The sequence below is a fragment of the Balearica regulorum genome, chromosome 1 (genome assembly GCF_011004875.1).
Source record: "Balearica regulorum gibbericeps isolate bBalReg1 chromosome 1, bBalReg1.pri, whole genome shotgun sequence".
In the NCBI taxonomy this organism is placed as follows: domain Eukaryota; kingdom Metazoa; phylum Chordata; class Aves; order Gruiformes; family Gruidae; genus Balearica; species Balearica regulorum.
This window is the reverse complement of record NC_046184.1, coordinates 14,939,510-14,956,394: the sequence shown is the minus strand read 5'-3', so window position 1 is coordinate 14,956,394 and position 16,885 is coordinate 14,939,510. Positions and strand designations below refer to the sequence as shown.

The 16,885-nt window shown below is 42.8% G+C and overlaps 1 protein-coding gene and 1 long non-coding RNA gene across 6 annotated transcripts in view; one reads left to right on the top strand and one right to left on the bottom strand.

Moving 5' to 3' along the window:
• LOC142599428 (uncharacterized) overlaps positions 1-13,071 on the top strand; it is a 60,733-nt gene extending 47,662 nt beyond the window's left edge. Inside the window, exons 3-4 of one of the 3 annotated variants that reach the window (XR_012832993.1) lie at positions 6,345-6,484; positions 12,397-13,071. This is a non-coding gene — a long non-coding RNA (uncharacterized LOC142599428). Of the gene's footprint in view, positions 1-6,281; positions 6,485-12,396 lie in introns of all 3 variants that reach the window. The other 2 variants (XR_012832999.1, XR_012833001.1) reach the window with 2 other exon arrangements.
• Positions 8,581-16,885, bottom strand: part of LHFPL3 (LHFPL tetraspan subfamily member 3) — a 259,508-nt gene continuing 251,203 nt past the window's right edge. For 2 of the 3 annotated variants that reach the window (XM_075739767.1, XM_075739851.1), the window contains exon 4: positions 10,522-11,279. Coding sequence is in view for 1 of the 3 variants with exons in the window: in XM_075739678.1 (XP_075595793.1) it covers positions 11,251-11,279 (29 nt within the window). In the remaining 2 variants the exon portion in view is untranslated. Of the gene's footprint in view, positions 11,280-16,885 lie in introns of all 3 variants that reach the window. The other variant, XM_075739678.1, reaches the window with a different exon arrangement.

The following is a 16,885-nucleotide window of genomic DNA, read 5'->3' as shown; positions in this document are numbered from 1 at the left end:
GCAGTTAGAAATATGGATGCAAATGGTGTTGTCCTAAATGGAACTTCCCTTCCCATAGATAAATGAGTGATCCTGCTGTGTCTAGCGAGCTTAGGCACATCCAGCATGTCCCATGTAAGTGCCTAGAGTTGTCCAGTGCAGTCTGTGCATATTAAGTAGTCTTCTTGGTCACACAGAGATGGACTTCACAGCATGTGTCCTGCAAGTCTGATATACCTGGGGTGCTTTGGACCCCCTGTGCAAATGCTGGGTGGGTTGTTCGGGCTATGCACAGTAAGTGTCATCATGGGATCAGGATGCACCAGATTTACTCTGCACACTGTCATGGTGTAGGTTCCTTGAACAAAATATGTCTATCTACTGTGGGCTTCCCTTTCAGTCCCCATGTTTGTGCTCCCCAATGCATTTTGGCACTGATAATCATGTGGCCATAGAGTGGGCTGACCCAGCTCAGCGGTGCAGCTGCCTGTGCAGATACACAAGCACTAGTACTGACACAGGAGAGGTGATGGGAGCAGGCAGGGGAGGCCAGGACTGCTCCTCTTGACAGTAACACATGCTTAGATTGACATAAACCAACCATCACACTGCACTTGTAGTGATTTGTCTGGGATTTTAGCATGTTGGAGAGCCTAGGCAAAATTATGGCTGGGGCTCAGGCTTTGGCGAAGCTGCTGAAGTCCTGAGACCAGTGGACAAATTCCTCTGCTTCTGTCTGGTAAAGAGGACATAACTGGGATACTGGGACAACTGGTAGTTCTGATGGAGCTGGCCTGGCCATAGGGTGGACTAATCCCTGCATACCACAAGGAAGAACCAGGACCACCAACTCCACATGGCTGGGCATATGTGGAGACAGAAATTGCACCTGGTTTGAGTAATGCATCTGCTTATCTTCTCCTAGTTAAAATTACTGACCAGTCCCAAGAAAGGATCATATTGATCTTTCACAGCTGTAACATTCTAAGTAAATATTTTTTTCTACTGACATGGCTGCTCCTTTACTCAGGCGGTGAAGTCCTGGGTTGTGGTGCTAAGCTCTATTGATTCTCTGTCCCTTCTTTCTGTGATGATCCCCAAATCTTTACAAAACTGCAGCATATCAGTGTCTTTGGGCCTTCACTTGACATTGACTGGCTTTAGTGACTTGAAGATATGTTTTGGCTTCTCATCTAGCTACCACAATCTGCAAACAATTAATCTTGGTCTGGACTGTACAGGGCCTCTGGTCTACTCTGTCTTCATAAATGCTTCTCCTCCCTTGACCTTTTGGAATGATTGTTCAGTCTGTAAAGTTTCCCTTCACTTCCTGTTGTATTCAATAAATTCCTTTGCTTAAAAAGTCTCTTGTTGATACTAACAATCTGGCATCTGGGGGAGAGAAGACAAAGGAAAGACAACAAGTTGAGTGCTGGATTGCAGGTCAAAAGTCTTATCTGTAAAATCATAATGTAGAAACATACTGAAAAAGGAGGGAACAGGAATAAGAACTGGGAAAACTTCTGCTTCAGGCTGTTGTTTCCTGGCACAGTGCCCAGCAGGCACTGCATCAGGCAGCTCAGACCCGAGCTTGTTTTCACTGCTGCGTGCTACTTTATTTTCTGTCCTGAGACGACATCTGCCTGGCGTGCTCTTTTCCACACCCCAGTTCTTTAGCTGGTTACTGCACTACTTGGCATTAAAAGAGAGTAAATCAGACTACAAAGTAGCATGAGATTGGCTTAAAAATAATAAGGCTAAAGTAGAGTTGAGCTTTGAGGGGGTTTTATTTGCCTTCTGGCTTAGAAACTTTTAGAAGATGCGATGTGCATATTTTTCTGCTTTTCATCATGACTGTGAGAGCTTTAAACTGGGAAAAAACCACCCCCAACAAAACAACAAAAGCAACCAAACAAACATCCAGAACAAATTAAATGAGCTTTCAGAATAACACCACTTATCAGAAAGTCTCAATTAAAAAAATGGGTAATTGGCAATATTCTTGCTAGGAAAGTAGAAGGGAGATAGTGAGACAAGAAAATTGGAGAAACAGGAAAGACGACTTATTACCTTCAAGAGATTGTTTAAGTCCAGGAAGAAACAAGGGCTGTGATGGTGTAACACCCACACAGTTGCCTCCAGATTTTGCGTACTTTCCCTATGCGTGGGAAGACTTCCTCCACCAGCAGAGAAGAGGTCCTAGATGAACAGAATTCATGGTCTGGAAACAGACATCACTGACTGTTACACAGATCTTCTACACCAACAAACCAGCATGTGTGCTTTTACGTCCACCAAGTTGCATCAAAGCACAAGGAACTTGTGCTTGGCTTCTTTCACATCATTCTGGATTTCAACAGCAGCTTTGCATAATGTATTTCAGTTTTCACTGATAACCTGTTGCAAATCTTCCAATCTACCCCTGGAAAACAGACCATTTTTCACAAAACCTGATATTTTTACACAACGTGCAGCTGAGGTACTGCGTGCTGGCAGAGTCATTTCATTTACTGCCCAGGCTGCAGACACATGTTGGTCCAACTTGACTTTTCTTGGCTGGGGAATTCTGCAGAAAGCACAGCTACAAGTGTGAGCTCTACAGACCAATAATTTCTCTTTTGGTCTATATACATTTATTACTTCTCAACACAGTAATAAAGATATCTGGTTTTAGCTCTTACAGGTAAGATGGACAAGCTTAGGTGAAATCATCCCTTCCAACTATAGCAAGAATATAACTCAGTGCCAATGACAAGTTAGCACTATAGATATATCAAAATCTGACCTCTGTGCACATGCCTAAGAGTTAAAAACGTACTGTAAGAAGATTGGAATGGTTTCCCTTGAGAGTGGAGCCACACACAGAGCAGCTGCTGTGATATCACGTATCAGTGTCTCCTGGTTGATATGTACTTAATTATGGACTCATTTATGAGGCTAATTAAGCATTGGAGCAAGTTTCCCAGAAACACCATATACTTTTCACTACTGATGTTTATAAGACCAGACTAGATAGACCCCTGACCCCAAGGAGGAGGAGGTTGGACTAGAGACCTCCCAAGGTCCCTCCAACACGAGCGTTCCTGTGATGCTGTGACTCCAGGCCTCTCAGGTATGGATCTTGGGTAAAAGTTTAGCCCAGCTCTTCATCCCTCCGTAATTCTTGGAAAAAAACCCCCAAAAACCCATGCCACTGAAAAGCAGTAAAATGTGCTCAGTTTGTGAGTTTTTCATGGGTGCCAAGTATAGATATTATTAATATTTTGCTCTTCTACTTTGGAGGAGCCTGTAAGAGTAGAGAAGCAGCAAAAAGGGGAAGAAATATAAGCGCCTATTTTATTTGGTAAGTTGACAGCTGGAGGTGTGGTCTTCCTGTCTGAACAAAAGCATAGTCCAACGTCAATTGAGTGGCAAAACAGAATATTGCCTGGCGTGGAAGTTCCTCAGAGCCCAACACGAAGCAGTGACTCCTGTCCTGCAAAAGCAGCCGGCAGAGTCATGCAGTTGGCTTAAATACATGCAATGTCATTTTATTTTACAGACTTATTTCAGAGGCCCGTTGTCTAAGGCCTCTGAGAAGACTATGAGGTGCCTTGGTTTGAAATGCATGGGACATACGTGTGTGGTGATACTCTCCTTATTGTTTTGGGAGCTTTGCTGCTAGAAACCCTGTCCAAACTCCAGTGTTGGCTTTGGACTTTTTCCAGTTCACTTTGGGCTTTGCCACCTCCCCAGCCTTTTCCTTCCTCAGGCGGTGCCTGAGCAGGATGACTCTGCCACCAGTTCCTGTTCTCCAGACACTCCCTTGAAGTTACCAGGGAGTGGCAGGGGCCTGGGGACATCCCTTTGGGATTATGGGAGGCTGCACAGCCTCACCAGAGAGGAAGGGCTCATTGCTACTGGTATGCTTCCACAGTCTGGGGGGTCTCGCTGCACCCTCACAGCACCCTTTTGCTCATGGTTAATGTATTAATGGCTTCTGGAGGCCCTGTTTTCTTCCTCTGGGATTAGAGGTTTTAGCCACTCCCAGCCTTCAGCCTGGTAATCCATAATCTAATCAGATTTTAGTATGCTATCTAGGATGGCCTAAATCCGATGTCCTGCTCCTTTAGGGACCATCAATTTTCCTTGTTCTGTCACCTTTTAAGATGTTCATGAGTCTCCTCTTGCATGACTATAGCTCATCGGTTCTATGCTTAGTATCGTCACAGAGTCATTATTTCAGTAGCCTCGTTAACCTCTGGTCTTTCAACAAGTGAAATTTGGAGGAATGCTGAATGGTTATGGTTATCTTCTGGTGCTGGGGTTTGACTTAAGCTACCTAACTTTTCCATTCTTTCTGATGCCTGTTACTTCTGCTCTTCCATTCCTCCTTTTGATGCTCCCAAACACCACTCAGAGCCTTGATAACAAGCCTCCTGCCCAGTTTATGCTGGAGCTGAGAGTGGGCCTGAAACGCTATGGGATTTAGAAAGGACTCTCTAGCATGGCAATAGGGGACTCTCTTCTTCAGGTCTCCCCTTTGGCTCTTCTGGTCATGATTCCTCTTTTCTGCTATGTCTGTCTATAATTCACATTACCCTGTGGGTGGGCTCAACCCCTGAGCTATTTCTGTAGCTTTGGTGTCCTGCCTGTTTCTCAGAGGTGGTCTTCACCCCGTTGAGTCATCATGTTCCTTGAGGAGTGGGGCCCTGTGGCCAAATTATTCTGCTCTGCAGGATTTAGATTTTCAGATATGATTGACAGATTAGCCATGATGAAAGCATCCCTCAGCCTTTTCAGGTGATGGAGAGTCCTCCTACCAGTTACTTCATGTTAATCTGTATGATCAATGTAGACCATCCCTTTCCCCCAAAGCAGCTTTAAGCATCATGTTTGCTGGATAAGGGATTCAATGGATTGGACAGAACATCTGAGTAGGGAAAAACTGAGAGAAGGGGAGTGATAGGGAAGAAAACAGTGGGAATTAACAACTCTTGAGAAAGAGGGCATAGGAATGCACTGAGTTCCACAAGGCATGTTTCTGGAACAATGATTTCAGTCTGAGGATGCACAGATGGCTTTTGGGAGATAGATAAAAGATCACTTGTTGAAAACAAGACCTTATATTCTATACAGTCATGTGTGTATATGAAATCTAGAAAGGGATCTGGAAAAATTTTAGGGATCCACAAACTGGAAAAAGTTGAAGGTTGCTAAATATTCTCTAATAAAGTGATGAGATTACAGTGAACTGAGAAGCTATATATACTATCACTGAAAGCCTGAACTGAAGTCATATGCCGAGAAGGAAGACAATTGTCATCATCACCCACTTGTTCCTTGAGAGTGTAAATGTCCCATCTGGGAATTGCAGAAACCCATCCCTGGGAAGCGCTGGGCTGCATAGCTCTGAAAAATGCTTTTAAAATGTTAGGCAATTTACAGAGACGAAGCTTGTTCTCTTCAGTCTTCAGAAATTCAAATAAAAATGTGGAAGTTCTCAAACGTGCTAGCTGTCCAGTGCGAGCTAATACACGGACGGTTTCACCCTTTGATTTTTGCCCTGTTTCTGGGAGGCCCAGGAGGTTATGAATGCACTGGTTTTGTTACCTTGATTTCCATGAATACAAATGCAAAGCTGCCTTTAAGTAACTCCCAGGCTATAACCCCCCGAAGAGGCTGGCCATTAGATGGCAGCACAGATATACTCTATAGCCATTACTGCCAGCTGCTGCTCTAGGAAGGCCCCTCCGTTGCTTTCAGCATCCCCAAGGTATCTTGTTTTCACAATACTTAATGCAAAATTAATTAAAACCTGTAAATGAGGAATTTCATATTATATTACAGCAGATAAAAAAAATAAATAACAAAACCCAAACCACAACAGTGGTAGCATGTATTTAAACTGGAAGCTCTTTCAGAATTTCTGAATTCTCTTATTGCTTATCCTTCTGAAGCATACCTGGAATTCAGCTATACTTACTAAACCAGCTCCTTTCTTGATGACACATACAGCAGCTTATAGCCTAAAAGCTGTTCCAGAAAACTCCCTCATTTTGATGCCACCAACCATCTCAGCTCATTGCCTGAGGGGTACAATATTTTACGTTATTTTCAATTGCCATTTGAGAAACTCAACAAATACAGCAGGCACTTAATTGAGCCTCAGAATATTCCAATGGCACTCAAACCCATTTCATTTTATTATAAAAAATTATGAAAAACTGAAGAAAATGGAGAGGAGCTAGTTTTCCTTTTCAACCTTAATTGTCTCCCACCTAGCTCATTACTAATTTTGCATTGTGTTGGCATCATGTCAGATAGAGGAGAATCAAGATGCAAATTGCATACCCATAAGCCTGACATTTGTGCTGTCATCCCAGTGCTTCGTCTGGTATCTTGCAAGAAGGCCGTGTTTGAGAATCGTCAAAGTGATGAGGTGCCTGGTCTTCTCTATGGCAGAGGAAAACTCCTACCTTTCTGTGCTGAGACCCAACGGGGAAATCCTGAGTCTGTGTAACTGGTAATGTAACTGATATTCTAGAGCATCTTCTGCTGCTAAACTGTGGAAATAATTATATCAAAGAGACATCAGTCTAGCATATAGGATTTCAAGAATCTTTATTTAAGTTTTTTCCCTAAGAAATAGCAAGGTAATAGACTACTAATTATTATTAACAATTATTAATACATAAATAATGTACCTTATTAATAATTCTTACAGCTAATATAAAGCTAACTTGCACTGACAAAATCAGGAGTAATAATCCATATTGCTATGCTAATTTAAAAACAGTTTGTGGAGGTAAATTCAGCCCCAGCTTCTAGTGTTTTGGAGCATCTTTCCTTCCAGACTCTTTTCCCAGGTGACTGAGCTGATGTTCCAACTTGGAGGCCGGTCTCACACCAGTGGTCTCGGGAAGTGTTTTACAGCAACTTTTGGAACTGCTCCAAAAGGAGAGGAGCTTTTTAGTGTCTCGTAGGCAATTAGGTGCCACAACTCCTCTTGGGAGTTGGTGAGCACAATGTGCCTGCTTGTACTTGATTCCTCAGAAATTTGTCTCTTGCACAGGCAATACTTCCCTCATCACCTTGTGAAGTTGAAAAGGTGTGTAACTGCCCACAGCGGCGTTACGAGGCTATCTGGAGGAAGGGAAGGATATATCGGTTTACTTTTTAAAATGCAAAAGGCATTTCAGAAGGCAGTATGAAGTAACACTAAGCAAAAATTTAAAAGAGACAGATGGGCAGTAGAACACGTCACGGCAGTATCTGATCACTGCAAGCCGTGGCTTTGTGTATTCGGCAGCATGGGACTAACGTTGTTTGATATAAAGGGAAGAACGTGAATTTTCAAACTGCATATTCCACTTTCTGCAGAATTTTGAGTCTTCCGTGAGTCTCCTCTCTAAATATTAATGTAAGCCAATGAGGACCACAGATCAAGATGGAATGGCTGCACGTGTGGCTAATGCCTGCAGGTGCTGCCAGCTACTCCAACAGCAGGCAAAGCGGTTCGCTTCTGCGCAGAGCTCCTTGGAAAGGAGAAATGTGTAAACCTCTAGACTTTAGCACATGGGGAAAAAAAATTATGTTGCTTTCTGGCACTACCTCAGAAGCTCCTCAGCATATGGCTGGCTTTTCAATGTATAAACTAGTCAGGACAAATCTGGTTGGGGCTTTGTTGTTTGGTTGTTTGTTTTTTTTAATTTATTTTAAATTCTCTAGTTCTTATTCCATTTCAAATCCTCAGAGAATCAGCTGAAACTACTAAAACTTTTGAATGTTTGAAGGACATCAGACTATCAGAGCGAAGATGGACAGAAAGCTGCTGGGCCCAGCATTGCATTTTCCTACCTAGAACAGAGGATGCTGGATGGTATCAGGGAAGCTGATCCGTTACTCTGATCCAACTGTCGGGAGCCTGGGAATAATTAGACCCCAGTCACAATAATTTCTAGATCATCTCCAAATGCAGATACCACTGCATCAGCATCATGGAGGCAAATGCAGCATCTATTTGACAAGGAAGCACTTACCTTTTGTTGGTGCAAGCTCTGGGATGATGTACATCTGAGACAGCCCCTGACGGCTCCAGTGTCACTTCATGTAGTGAAATTAGGGGGAATCAAATTCTGAGCTTTACTGTGTCCTCCAAATCACTTGTTCGAGATTTCCAGTCTACTTAGGAATAATTGAAATGTGTTGCTGATAAAAATGAGCAGGACTTCAGCATCCTACAAACCTGGCAGTTCTCTATTTAACTATAAGTAACTCCTAAACAATTTACACTGTCTTTTCTCTTACTACAAACATACCACACAAAGTAATCAGGAACTTTATATTGTTGCCCATGTAGTCAGGTATCAGAGGGGGGAGATGACTTACCAACAAGGTTCTTACACTGTGAATTTGACCCATGCATACAAATCCCTGCACTCATTAAGGCATCAGATTTTGCTTGGACTTTACATACCTTAGGGATTTGTGTAGGCACAGGTGTGTAGGAGGTGGCCAGGCTTGTGCTAGGAGGAGGACAATAATCCCAACAACAGCAGCCGTTACCACAGATGAGCTGGAGAAAAGCACTATCACACTTTATTTTAGTATGCTACAAAATTCATTGTTGAACTTTATTAGGTACTTTAATACCAAGCATACTTTAAAGTAACAAAAATTATTGTTGTTATTACTTTTTACAGAAAATCAGGTATTTCAACAGTTTTCTTTACAGTTTGTTGACTTAAAAAAAAAATTACAGTTGACAAGTTACAATGGAGTGAGATGGGAAAGCGGTAACATTTAGAAAGATAAAACATACTATTCATACTGAGTCAACATTTAGTGCTGTACATCCTGGTACGTCTCTCCTTCTGACTGCGTACAAATGGTACATATTCACTGAGCTGCCCTGGCAGGGTTGTGAGGTCTTGTGATGACACTTTTTTTGCAATGGTTGCGTGTATTTAGAAAGGGCTTTAACATTACACAGTCACCATGACGCAAAACTTAGTAGTCCATAACAAAATAATATAATACAGAGAAACCCTGTTTCGGTGATTTCAGTCGCAGCAAAAGCGCCATGACTGCAATAACGTGGGGTAGAGGTAAACCTAAGGAGCAAATAAAGACGGTGATACGACAGCACATCCAGACAGCAAACCCTTCCACAGGCTCTTGAGGTGAGAGTGTGGCTGCGAGCCAACGAGAGCAGTGAACGAGGACGGGCTTCACCGAGACGCCATTTAAGAGGGACTCCTGAATGCACCCGGTCCTTAAGGATGTGCGTTTTCCAGCTGACACTGGTTGGACTAATCACAGATTTAAAAACCTGTCTGAAGTGGGACCTTAATGAGTTTATGCAGCCTGATGTGTAAACTACATGATTTTTGCCTTCCATCCCCTCCAGGTCAGTAGCAGGTACTGGGAATATGTTTATGGTGGTTGATTGATTTAGGTGGGGTTTTTGACCAGCTCTAACACTGGTAGAAGTCAGGGGAGTCTCCTACATGCAGTTACAAGAGCAGATTTGGATTTAAAAAAACAAATGTGGTGGTATTTTTTTTTAAATGCTGGCCAGATTCACACATAAATTTACTTGGCAGGCAACCACATCAGCATTCAGTCTTTAAGACAAGCAGTGCCACACCAGTACCTTGGTAGTTAGATAGAAGAGTTATCTAATTCCCTGTGTTTATTTATTGAAAGGTTGCTTAAAGATAAATTTTTTTTGTTCAAAAATAAAAATAAATTTTCTGAGATTCATGCACTAAATTCTGGAATAATTTGTGTTGTGCAGCCAATAGTTAAAAAGAGTTTTATCTCATGTTTTACTCATGTATTCAGTGTATTTGAGATCAACATTAGCAGTGAATTATTTTAGCCATTTCCCCCGAAAGCCAGAAAATGAAGGAACTGGCTTAAAAAATCTGAAGAAATTAGCATTGCAGTGTTCATTTTGGGCTGGATTCAGTTGTGAAACACAGAAGAGGGTGGAAGAAATGTAGGGATCAGCATGTTCCCGCCCGGTCCTGCACCGTGCTGGGAGGTATCGGAGAGGAATGGAGGAGAGGGGGTCCCTGCTTCCCTCCGTTGCTCTGTGCCTGCTGCTGGGCGTCCAGGCCTTTTGCTAGGAGGTCTTCCTTGATACCCTGTGCCTCTCCCTGTTTTACTGTTCAGTGGCTTCTGGAAATGAGGGTGCCCTTTGGGGAGCGATCCGCTGAGCCCCTGCGGAGGGAAGCACCAGCCCCAGCAGTGCCCTGGGGCTCCGCGCACCCAGCCTTCACGTAGCTATTTGCAATGTGTATTTGCTTACTAGTCTCTTAATTTATGTATTGAGTTTAAGGCCAGAAGGGATCGTTAGATCACCTCGCCTGATTGGCATTAGCAGGGGCCAGAGTGTCACTCAGCGGTTATATGGCAGAACAAGGAAAAGAACAGAAATGCCCTTGCAGTGAGCACCTGTATGGTACGTTTAAGGGGTAAATTACTTTCTCCTATTAAAAAAGACATCAAGTGCTTTGATTTTGTTACTTCAAATACAAACAGTTCTCTGTGTCTTGGGAAATTAATAGTAGTATGATATTCAGTCAGACATACCTTATAGTATATATGCTTCATAGAACTAGAATATAGGTCAGAAATAATTTTTCAGTCTTAAGTTTGTTACAGACATAGATTAATTGGAACACATATGCAGTAAAAATTGAGAAGCTTTGCAGTTTTAGTCAACTTATTATACGGTGAAGTAAACGAAGTGCAGCAATGTAGCAGTAAAAGTTATGCTTTTTCCACTAGGTGATGGAAACATTCAGAGAGTCTATTTATAAACGCTAATTTAAGAGAGATGTCCTATCAGCTTCTTGGCTACTGGGATAGGAATAGTCTGGAGTTAACTGCCTCTCTACTGTGAAAGGTTTTAAAGCTTTTTGCTTTCCGTCCGAATAAAAAAAATGACATTTACAAACCTCTTCAATGCATATATATTACATATGTTTATCTAGCAACAACTACACCCCTTTTAATTTATTCCCCAAATGTGAACTTTTCATGCATGTCTTCTGGATGCTGTATTCAGCAACAGTTTCTAATGAGCTGGTGTGTAATCCATGATTGCATTTCTCTTCTGAAAATCACTTCCACGTCTGGCTGATCTATGTTTAGAAGGTGGCGCTTACCCATCAGGCATTTTCGCACTTGTCAGCGTTCTTCTCTGTCGGAGGCCCTTTCCCAAGCTTCTTCCCATTTTAATGTTGATGTACAAAAGCTGTTATTCGTTTTGTTTTGTGCTCATTCTAGTGAGGATTGGCTTAGTAGGACTGTGCAAAACAAGAGAGAAGAGAGAAGCTGGTTTACTGCCAGCACACATAAAGATGCTCACGCTGTGCTTGGCTCAGGGCGAGCCTCTGATCAATATTCTAATACACTTCATTATCTGCATTTCCATTTATCATGAAAAATGGCAAGTTTAATCTTCAGATATGACAAGGGTTTGTAATCTCAAATTCTTAAAAATCAGTTTTTGTCAGCTAATTGACACAGAAAGTCAAAATAATGAGATTGATTCATTTAAAGTATGAACAACATGAAAATAAAGATACAATGTGTATGGGGCATGAATGACATTTGCTAGATGAATATCATTAATTGAGTTAAAATCCTGACGTTTCTGTTCTGTATCAATAATTTCTTTCACTCTCCCGAGCACACAATCCACATTCGTAAACAAGATAAAATAATACCTCATGTTAAATTTCGAAGGAGCAGACCCCAATGAGGACAGAGGTGTTTTCAACCCAAACTCTCTTAAAATCTAATTCTCACCCATCCAGCTTCCGTATACTGTGAACAGAGCTGCATACGCAGGAGAGCGGACCCTGGCTGCGGTGGCACTGTGAACAGGGTGACGAAGGCTCCCCGCTCCTCACTGGAGGTGACAGCCCAAAAGTCAGTGCCAGAGGGGGCAGCTCATTAGAACAGCGGCTTGATGAGAAAGTCTATTTACACATATCCACATCCACGCAAATATAAAATCCTGACTGCTCCAGCGTTTGCCATTGAACAGAAGGTTCTTGCACCAAATGAGCTCTGCAAATTCAGCATTAGCTAAAGTCTCCTGGATCACTCAGATCAAACCATGAAGTCATTTGGCAGGCAGCCTCCCCATTGCCTCCTGGTCACTGGTCAGAGGTCCTACCAGCCCGCAGCCTGGGGGAGAGGACAGCCGCCTTCATCGCAACCCCACTCCCCTCATTGTGATGCAGGGGCCTCTGCAGGAGACTGCTGGAATGCAGAACTTTTGGGGTAAATCACAATTTTTGGGAAAAAAAAAGAAAAAACTATGAAATTCATTGTGAAATTACATTGAACAAAAAATTTCAGAACTAGAAACTCTTAAAAATGTAAGAAGACTGAAATATTTCATTTCCCCCCCAGGTTACACGGATCAGCCACCTTCTCCCATTCGCACCGCTTCCTCACATGTCTTGACTCTCACGGTCACCTTGGACTGCTGCTAATTCACCCCAGGCGCCAGGGAGAGTGATATCCTGGAGCAGGATGCCCAGACCTGGGAGCTCAGGATGGTGGTACCACGAACCGGGGAGCCCGGTGGTGGCTAACTCTTCTGCCACTGACTCTGGGTGCCTGCTCCCCGCTTCAACATCCAAAAAAATTGACATTTTTCAAGCAAAGTTTGTTTTAGAGGAAAATTTCTGACTTGTTATAGCCCACGTGTTCAGCATGTATCTGTAGTCCAGATATATTTTACAAAGATGACACTTTTAATTGATGTTGCTGAGACTAGAAAGCAGCAAATAAGCTATGCATGAAACATAAAGCGAGCTAAGGAAGCCCCTGCAGAAGACAAATGAATCAGTTTTGCTTTTGTCAGAAAATGAATATGAAATATAGCGTTCACTGTGGTAAAAACATTTTTATGATGCGAGTATGTAATGGGGATGGTTGTTTCCAGTTGTAAAAGTAAACTCGCCATTTATAGCTCCATGAGCTTCCTTTCTCACTGCAGAACATGTAGCAAAAATGAAAGATAAAGAATGGATGAGGAATGCACATATTTGGAATAAATAAAATCTGTTGAAAATGGTCTGAGTCAGGAATTTTGGTGTATTTTATTAATATGTTTATTAATGTAATTAATATGGTAATTATTAATGTAGGTAAGTAGCACTACTAAATAAAAGAAAAGAAGAAGTGGTTGAGCCTCCAATCTGTTTATTTGCTAAGTGAGATAGGGGTTTTTGTGAGCCTCTTAAACAGTCCATAGTTGGTGAAACTGAAATCCAGGAAAAGCCAAAGTTGCATGGTGGGGGGTTACATGCTCTGATACTCCTAACAACAGTCTAAACTTAATAGAGCTGAATGAGCCATTTCTTTCAATTATTTTTAATCATAATTTCATGTACCTGTGTTATTCAAACCCTTAACAGTGCTTACTGGATTTCCAGCAGCACTCAGTGTTTCAGTTCTAACCTACTAAAACCTCTATTAGAGCTTTTGACAAATTTTGCACACAGGTGTTATACACATGGAAATGAAATTTAATAAATGCCAGAAGTGCCTAGTTGATAAGGCAGAAATAAGTCATTCGCATCCAACATCCCTCAGTCCACTTTGTATCATATCATAGGCTTTTGACTCCGTGAAGTTTCTTTTCTTAGAGCTACCTACAACCCTTTTCTGCTGCTGTTGCCTAGAAATCAGTTAATGAAAGCTGTCTTCGTGAAAGCCATATTACCCAAACCACTCAGGTGCTCTGCTGTTAAATTCTCTACTTAGAGTCTTGAAAGGCTGCCTGTTAGACTGACATCCTGACAACACAGTTATTATTCACATTTGACCTGTTCAATTAGGGCAGTCACTTCGTATGACTGCAGAGCTGGGGTGCAGTCGCCCTGGGAGGGACTGACAGCATTTTAGTGTTTATGTACATTTTCAGAGGGAGGCCACCAATATTTCTTTGTTTTTTGAAGATGAATCATGGGGAGTTTTCCAGGTTGCTCCCTTCCAAAGTATAAAACATGTACTGAATTTCAGATCGCCCCTTCATGCTGTTACTTTACAGTAACATTCAGATGGATAGTAAATATACAAAGGCAGACCTTCTAGGTCTGAAGATACATATTCTCTCCAACATTCTTAATGCTTTGCACTGTTAATTGTCACCAGCCACATTTATACTCTTTTCTTTGCCGTTTATTTGACTGGTGTCTAGAAAATAACACCTTTCCAAGACCTAATCTTTAATTGCTGTCTCCAAACACACACAATTACTGAGCTAAAGAGCAACTGGCGTTCATGGTCACACCAAAATTGGTGCTATTCCAAAACCACATCAGCTGGCAGAAGCCCATGGGCTAATGAAGCACCAGAGATTTCTTCCCAGCGCCTCCACAGTATTCTTCTAGCCTAGAGAGCGATATTATCTCTCTTGAATGCTGGCGCTGTGTTTGGTGTACAGAAGATGAAGGAGGAGAGAAACATTGCTGCTGAAGGTCTGCAATTGAAAATAAACATGCTGAGGCACCTTGGATAACACTGTTACCTAGGCAGTAGGCCAAAAAAATTTGGACAAGTTCAGTTTTAATGAGGTGCTTGGAGCTCTCACGTTTCTGCTCATGATCTGGGCCAGCTCCTCATAACCACAGGTAGATGGTTTTGTTCTTCACATCAGGGTTGGTGCAATGCTAAGCATGTTAAAATTCCACTTGTACCTACTGCACCCCAAAATTCAAAATAAGAACATGCATTCAGGGCCTGGGCAACCTCCAGATGTGTGTAGTTAAAAGGCATGAAAGGCAGCTAGATGCCCAGCTGCAAGGGACAGCCAGTGTCCCATCTTCTTTCTTTGAAGATATTCCCTTTAAAGCACATAACAAAAACTATTTGGGTGGCATGAGAGAATGATTTTATTTTCCACGTGATGCGAGAGGAATAGGAGGGTCTTTAAATGTGTCTTCCCATTTGGCTACCTGCTGTGGGTGCCTTTTCCCCCTTGATGCACTGAGCCTCACTGAGGGTGTGTGTGTGCTTATGCATGGCCCTGAGAGCCACCCTGGGCTAATACTGTGCTCTCAGGAAAGAGCCAGGCACCAACTCAGGTCCTCTCCAAACTTGTAAGAGTCCTGGTGATCCAAGCTGAAACTCTACCATGTGTTTTGGAGGTGCTGCCCACAGATCACCCTGGAAACAGCTGCATGGGCAGGAGGTGAATGAGTTGTCCTCGCTGGTGCCTACCCACACCAGTGCTGCAATTTAGGCACAGCAAGGAGGGAACAAGGCTGCCCTGTGGAGATGGAAGGAGAGTGGACAGAGATTCCTCAATTATTTTGCTAGCAGCCCTCTTTCAGTGTTTGACTGTTCAGCATCTTCTCAACAAAACGTGATAAATGACCTGTCCACACCAGAGCTGCCTAAGCGTGTTTCCTCTTCCTCCTGGCACACCAGCAGGCAGGATCTGGCCACTGCCTGCTCTGTGTCACTCACACCTACTGAAGCCTGCCTACCTGAGAGGGCAGGGGTTAAAGAGAGTGCATAGCAAACCTTGAGGAGTTACTAAAACTTTAACAAAACTTTGAGATTGAAATTGTGTGATGGTTTCATCTGTATGGCATTAGAGGAGAAGCTCAATCTCTTTCTCTTTCACAGAAGCCCTGTGAAACCAGAGCTGAGTGGAGAGGTAGGACTTATTCAACCTATTGGGCAGCATTTTGTTTTGCACCATTAGTGGGAGCAGCTGAACTCCAGGGCATGGGCTGTAGGAAATGTTCCCAGGGCTGTAGGACACGTTTCCAAGGCTGCAGGAAATGTTCCCAGGGCTGTGGGAAATGGTTTCAGGAGCATTCAAGAATTTTCTAAATGTCCATCGAAAGGAGGCCCCGGCTGTTTTGCATGCAGAAGGCTCAGTTCATGGCTGCACAAGGGCATTTCTAGCATCTGAGAGGATGGTTTCAGGGCCACGGGGGCAATGATGGTCAGAGTTAACCACTGAACAGACAGAATGCTGTTTTATTAGACATGCTTTCCCAAGAACAAACAGAAAAATGGCTGAAGGATCCAGTCAGATCAATTTTGCCAGGTTGCTGTGTACAGAGTATTTGTGTATGACACGTAGCTGGACAGACCTTTGCCATCAACAACTCATGCGCTGTTATTCACAAGAAAAAATCCAGCATGTTGGCAGACCTAAAGCTACACTCCTTGCACACTTAACGCTCCCAGTGACTGCACTGCTGGCCAGGTCCTCCACTTCCCTGCCAGACTCTGGCCACTTCTTGTAGTTTCAAAATCAAATTTATTCTTACTTTGCTTCTCCTCCCCTTTTTCTGTTGCTATTTGTGGAGGCTGACACATGGCAGGAGGAAATGTCTGTCAGTTCAGAGGCTGTTCTGTCGTAGGCAGTGTGTTACGGAGGGAGAAGAGTGACATGGCAGGGCAAAATTATTTTCTGAGTTGTTTTCTTTTGTTTCTCCAGACAGAATGTTTTTTGAAGCTGTTATGACAGTAAGCAACAGTCTCCAGAGAAAATTGCAGTTGTCAAGACAAAATAATTAAAAAAAAAGAAAGGATTGAGCAATTAAGTTTGACCACCTTGTGCCAAAGTATGAAAGGAGAGATATATTGGGAAATTAAGTCTGGAGCCCATGGTGTGTCAGGACAGTCTACCCATTTGTGCTCTTGACTTCCTCAAGTTCCTATTCTCTTTCAGATGGAAATTTTGAGAAAGGTGATGAGATATTTAGGAGGAGAGAGAAGATGGAGGGTGGTCTTGGAGATGCATCTCACATAACATCAGCTCTCTGAGTCAGGCATCGGGTGTGCAGTTTAGGGCAGTCCTTGGAGAGAGACAGGACCATCCTGGGGTGACTCATTTAATCTCGGGATGGTTCCCAGGGTGGATGAGTGC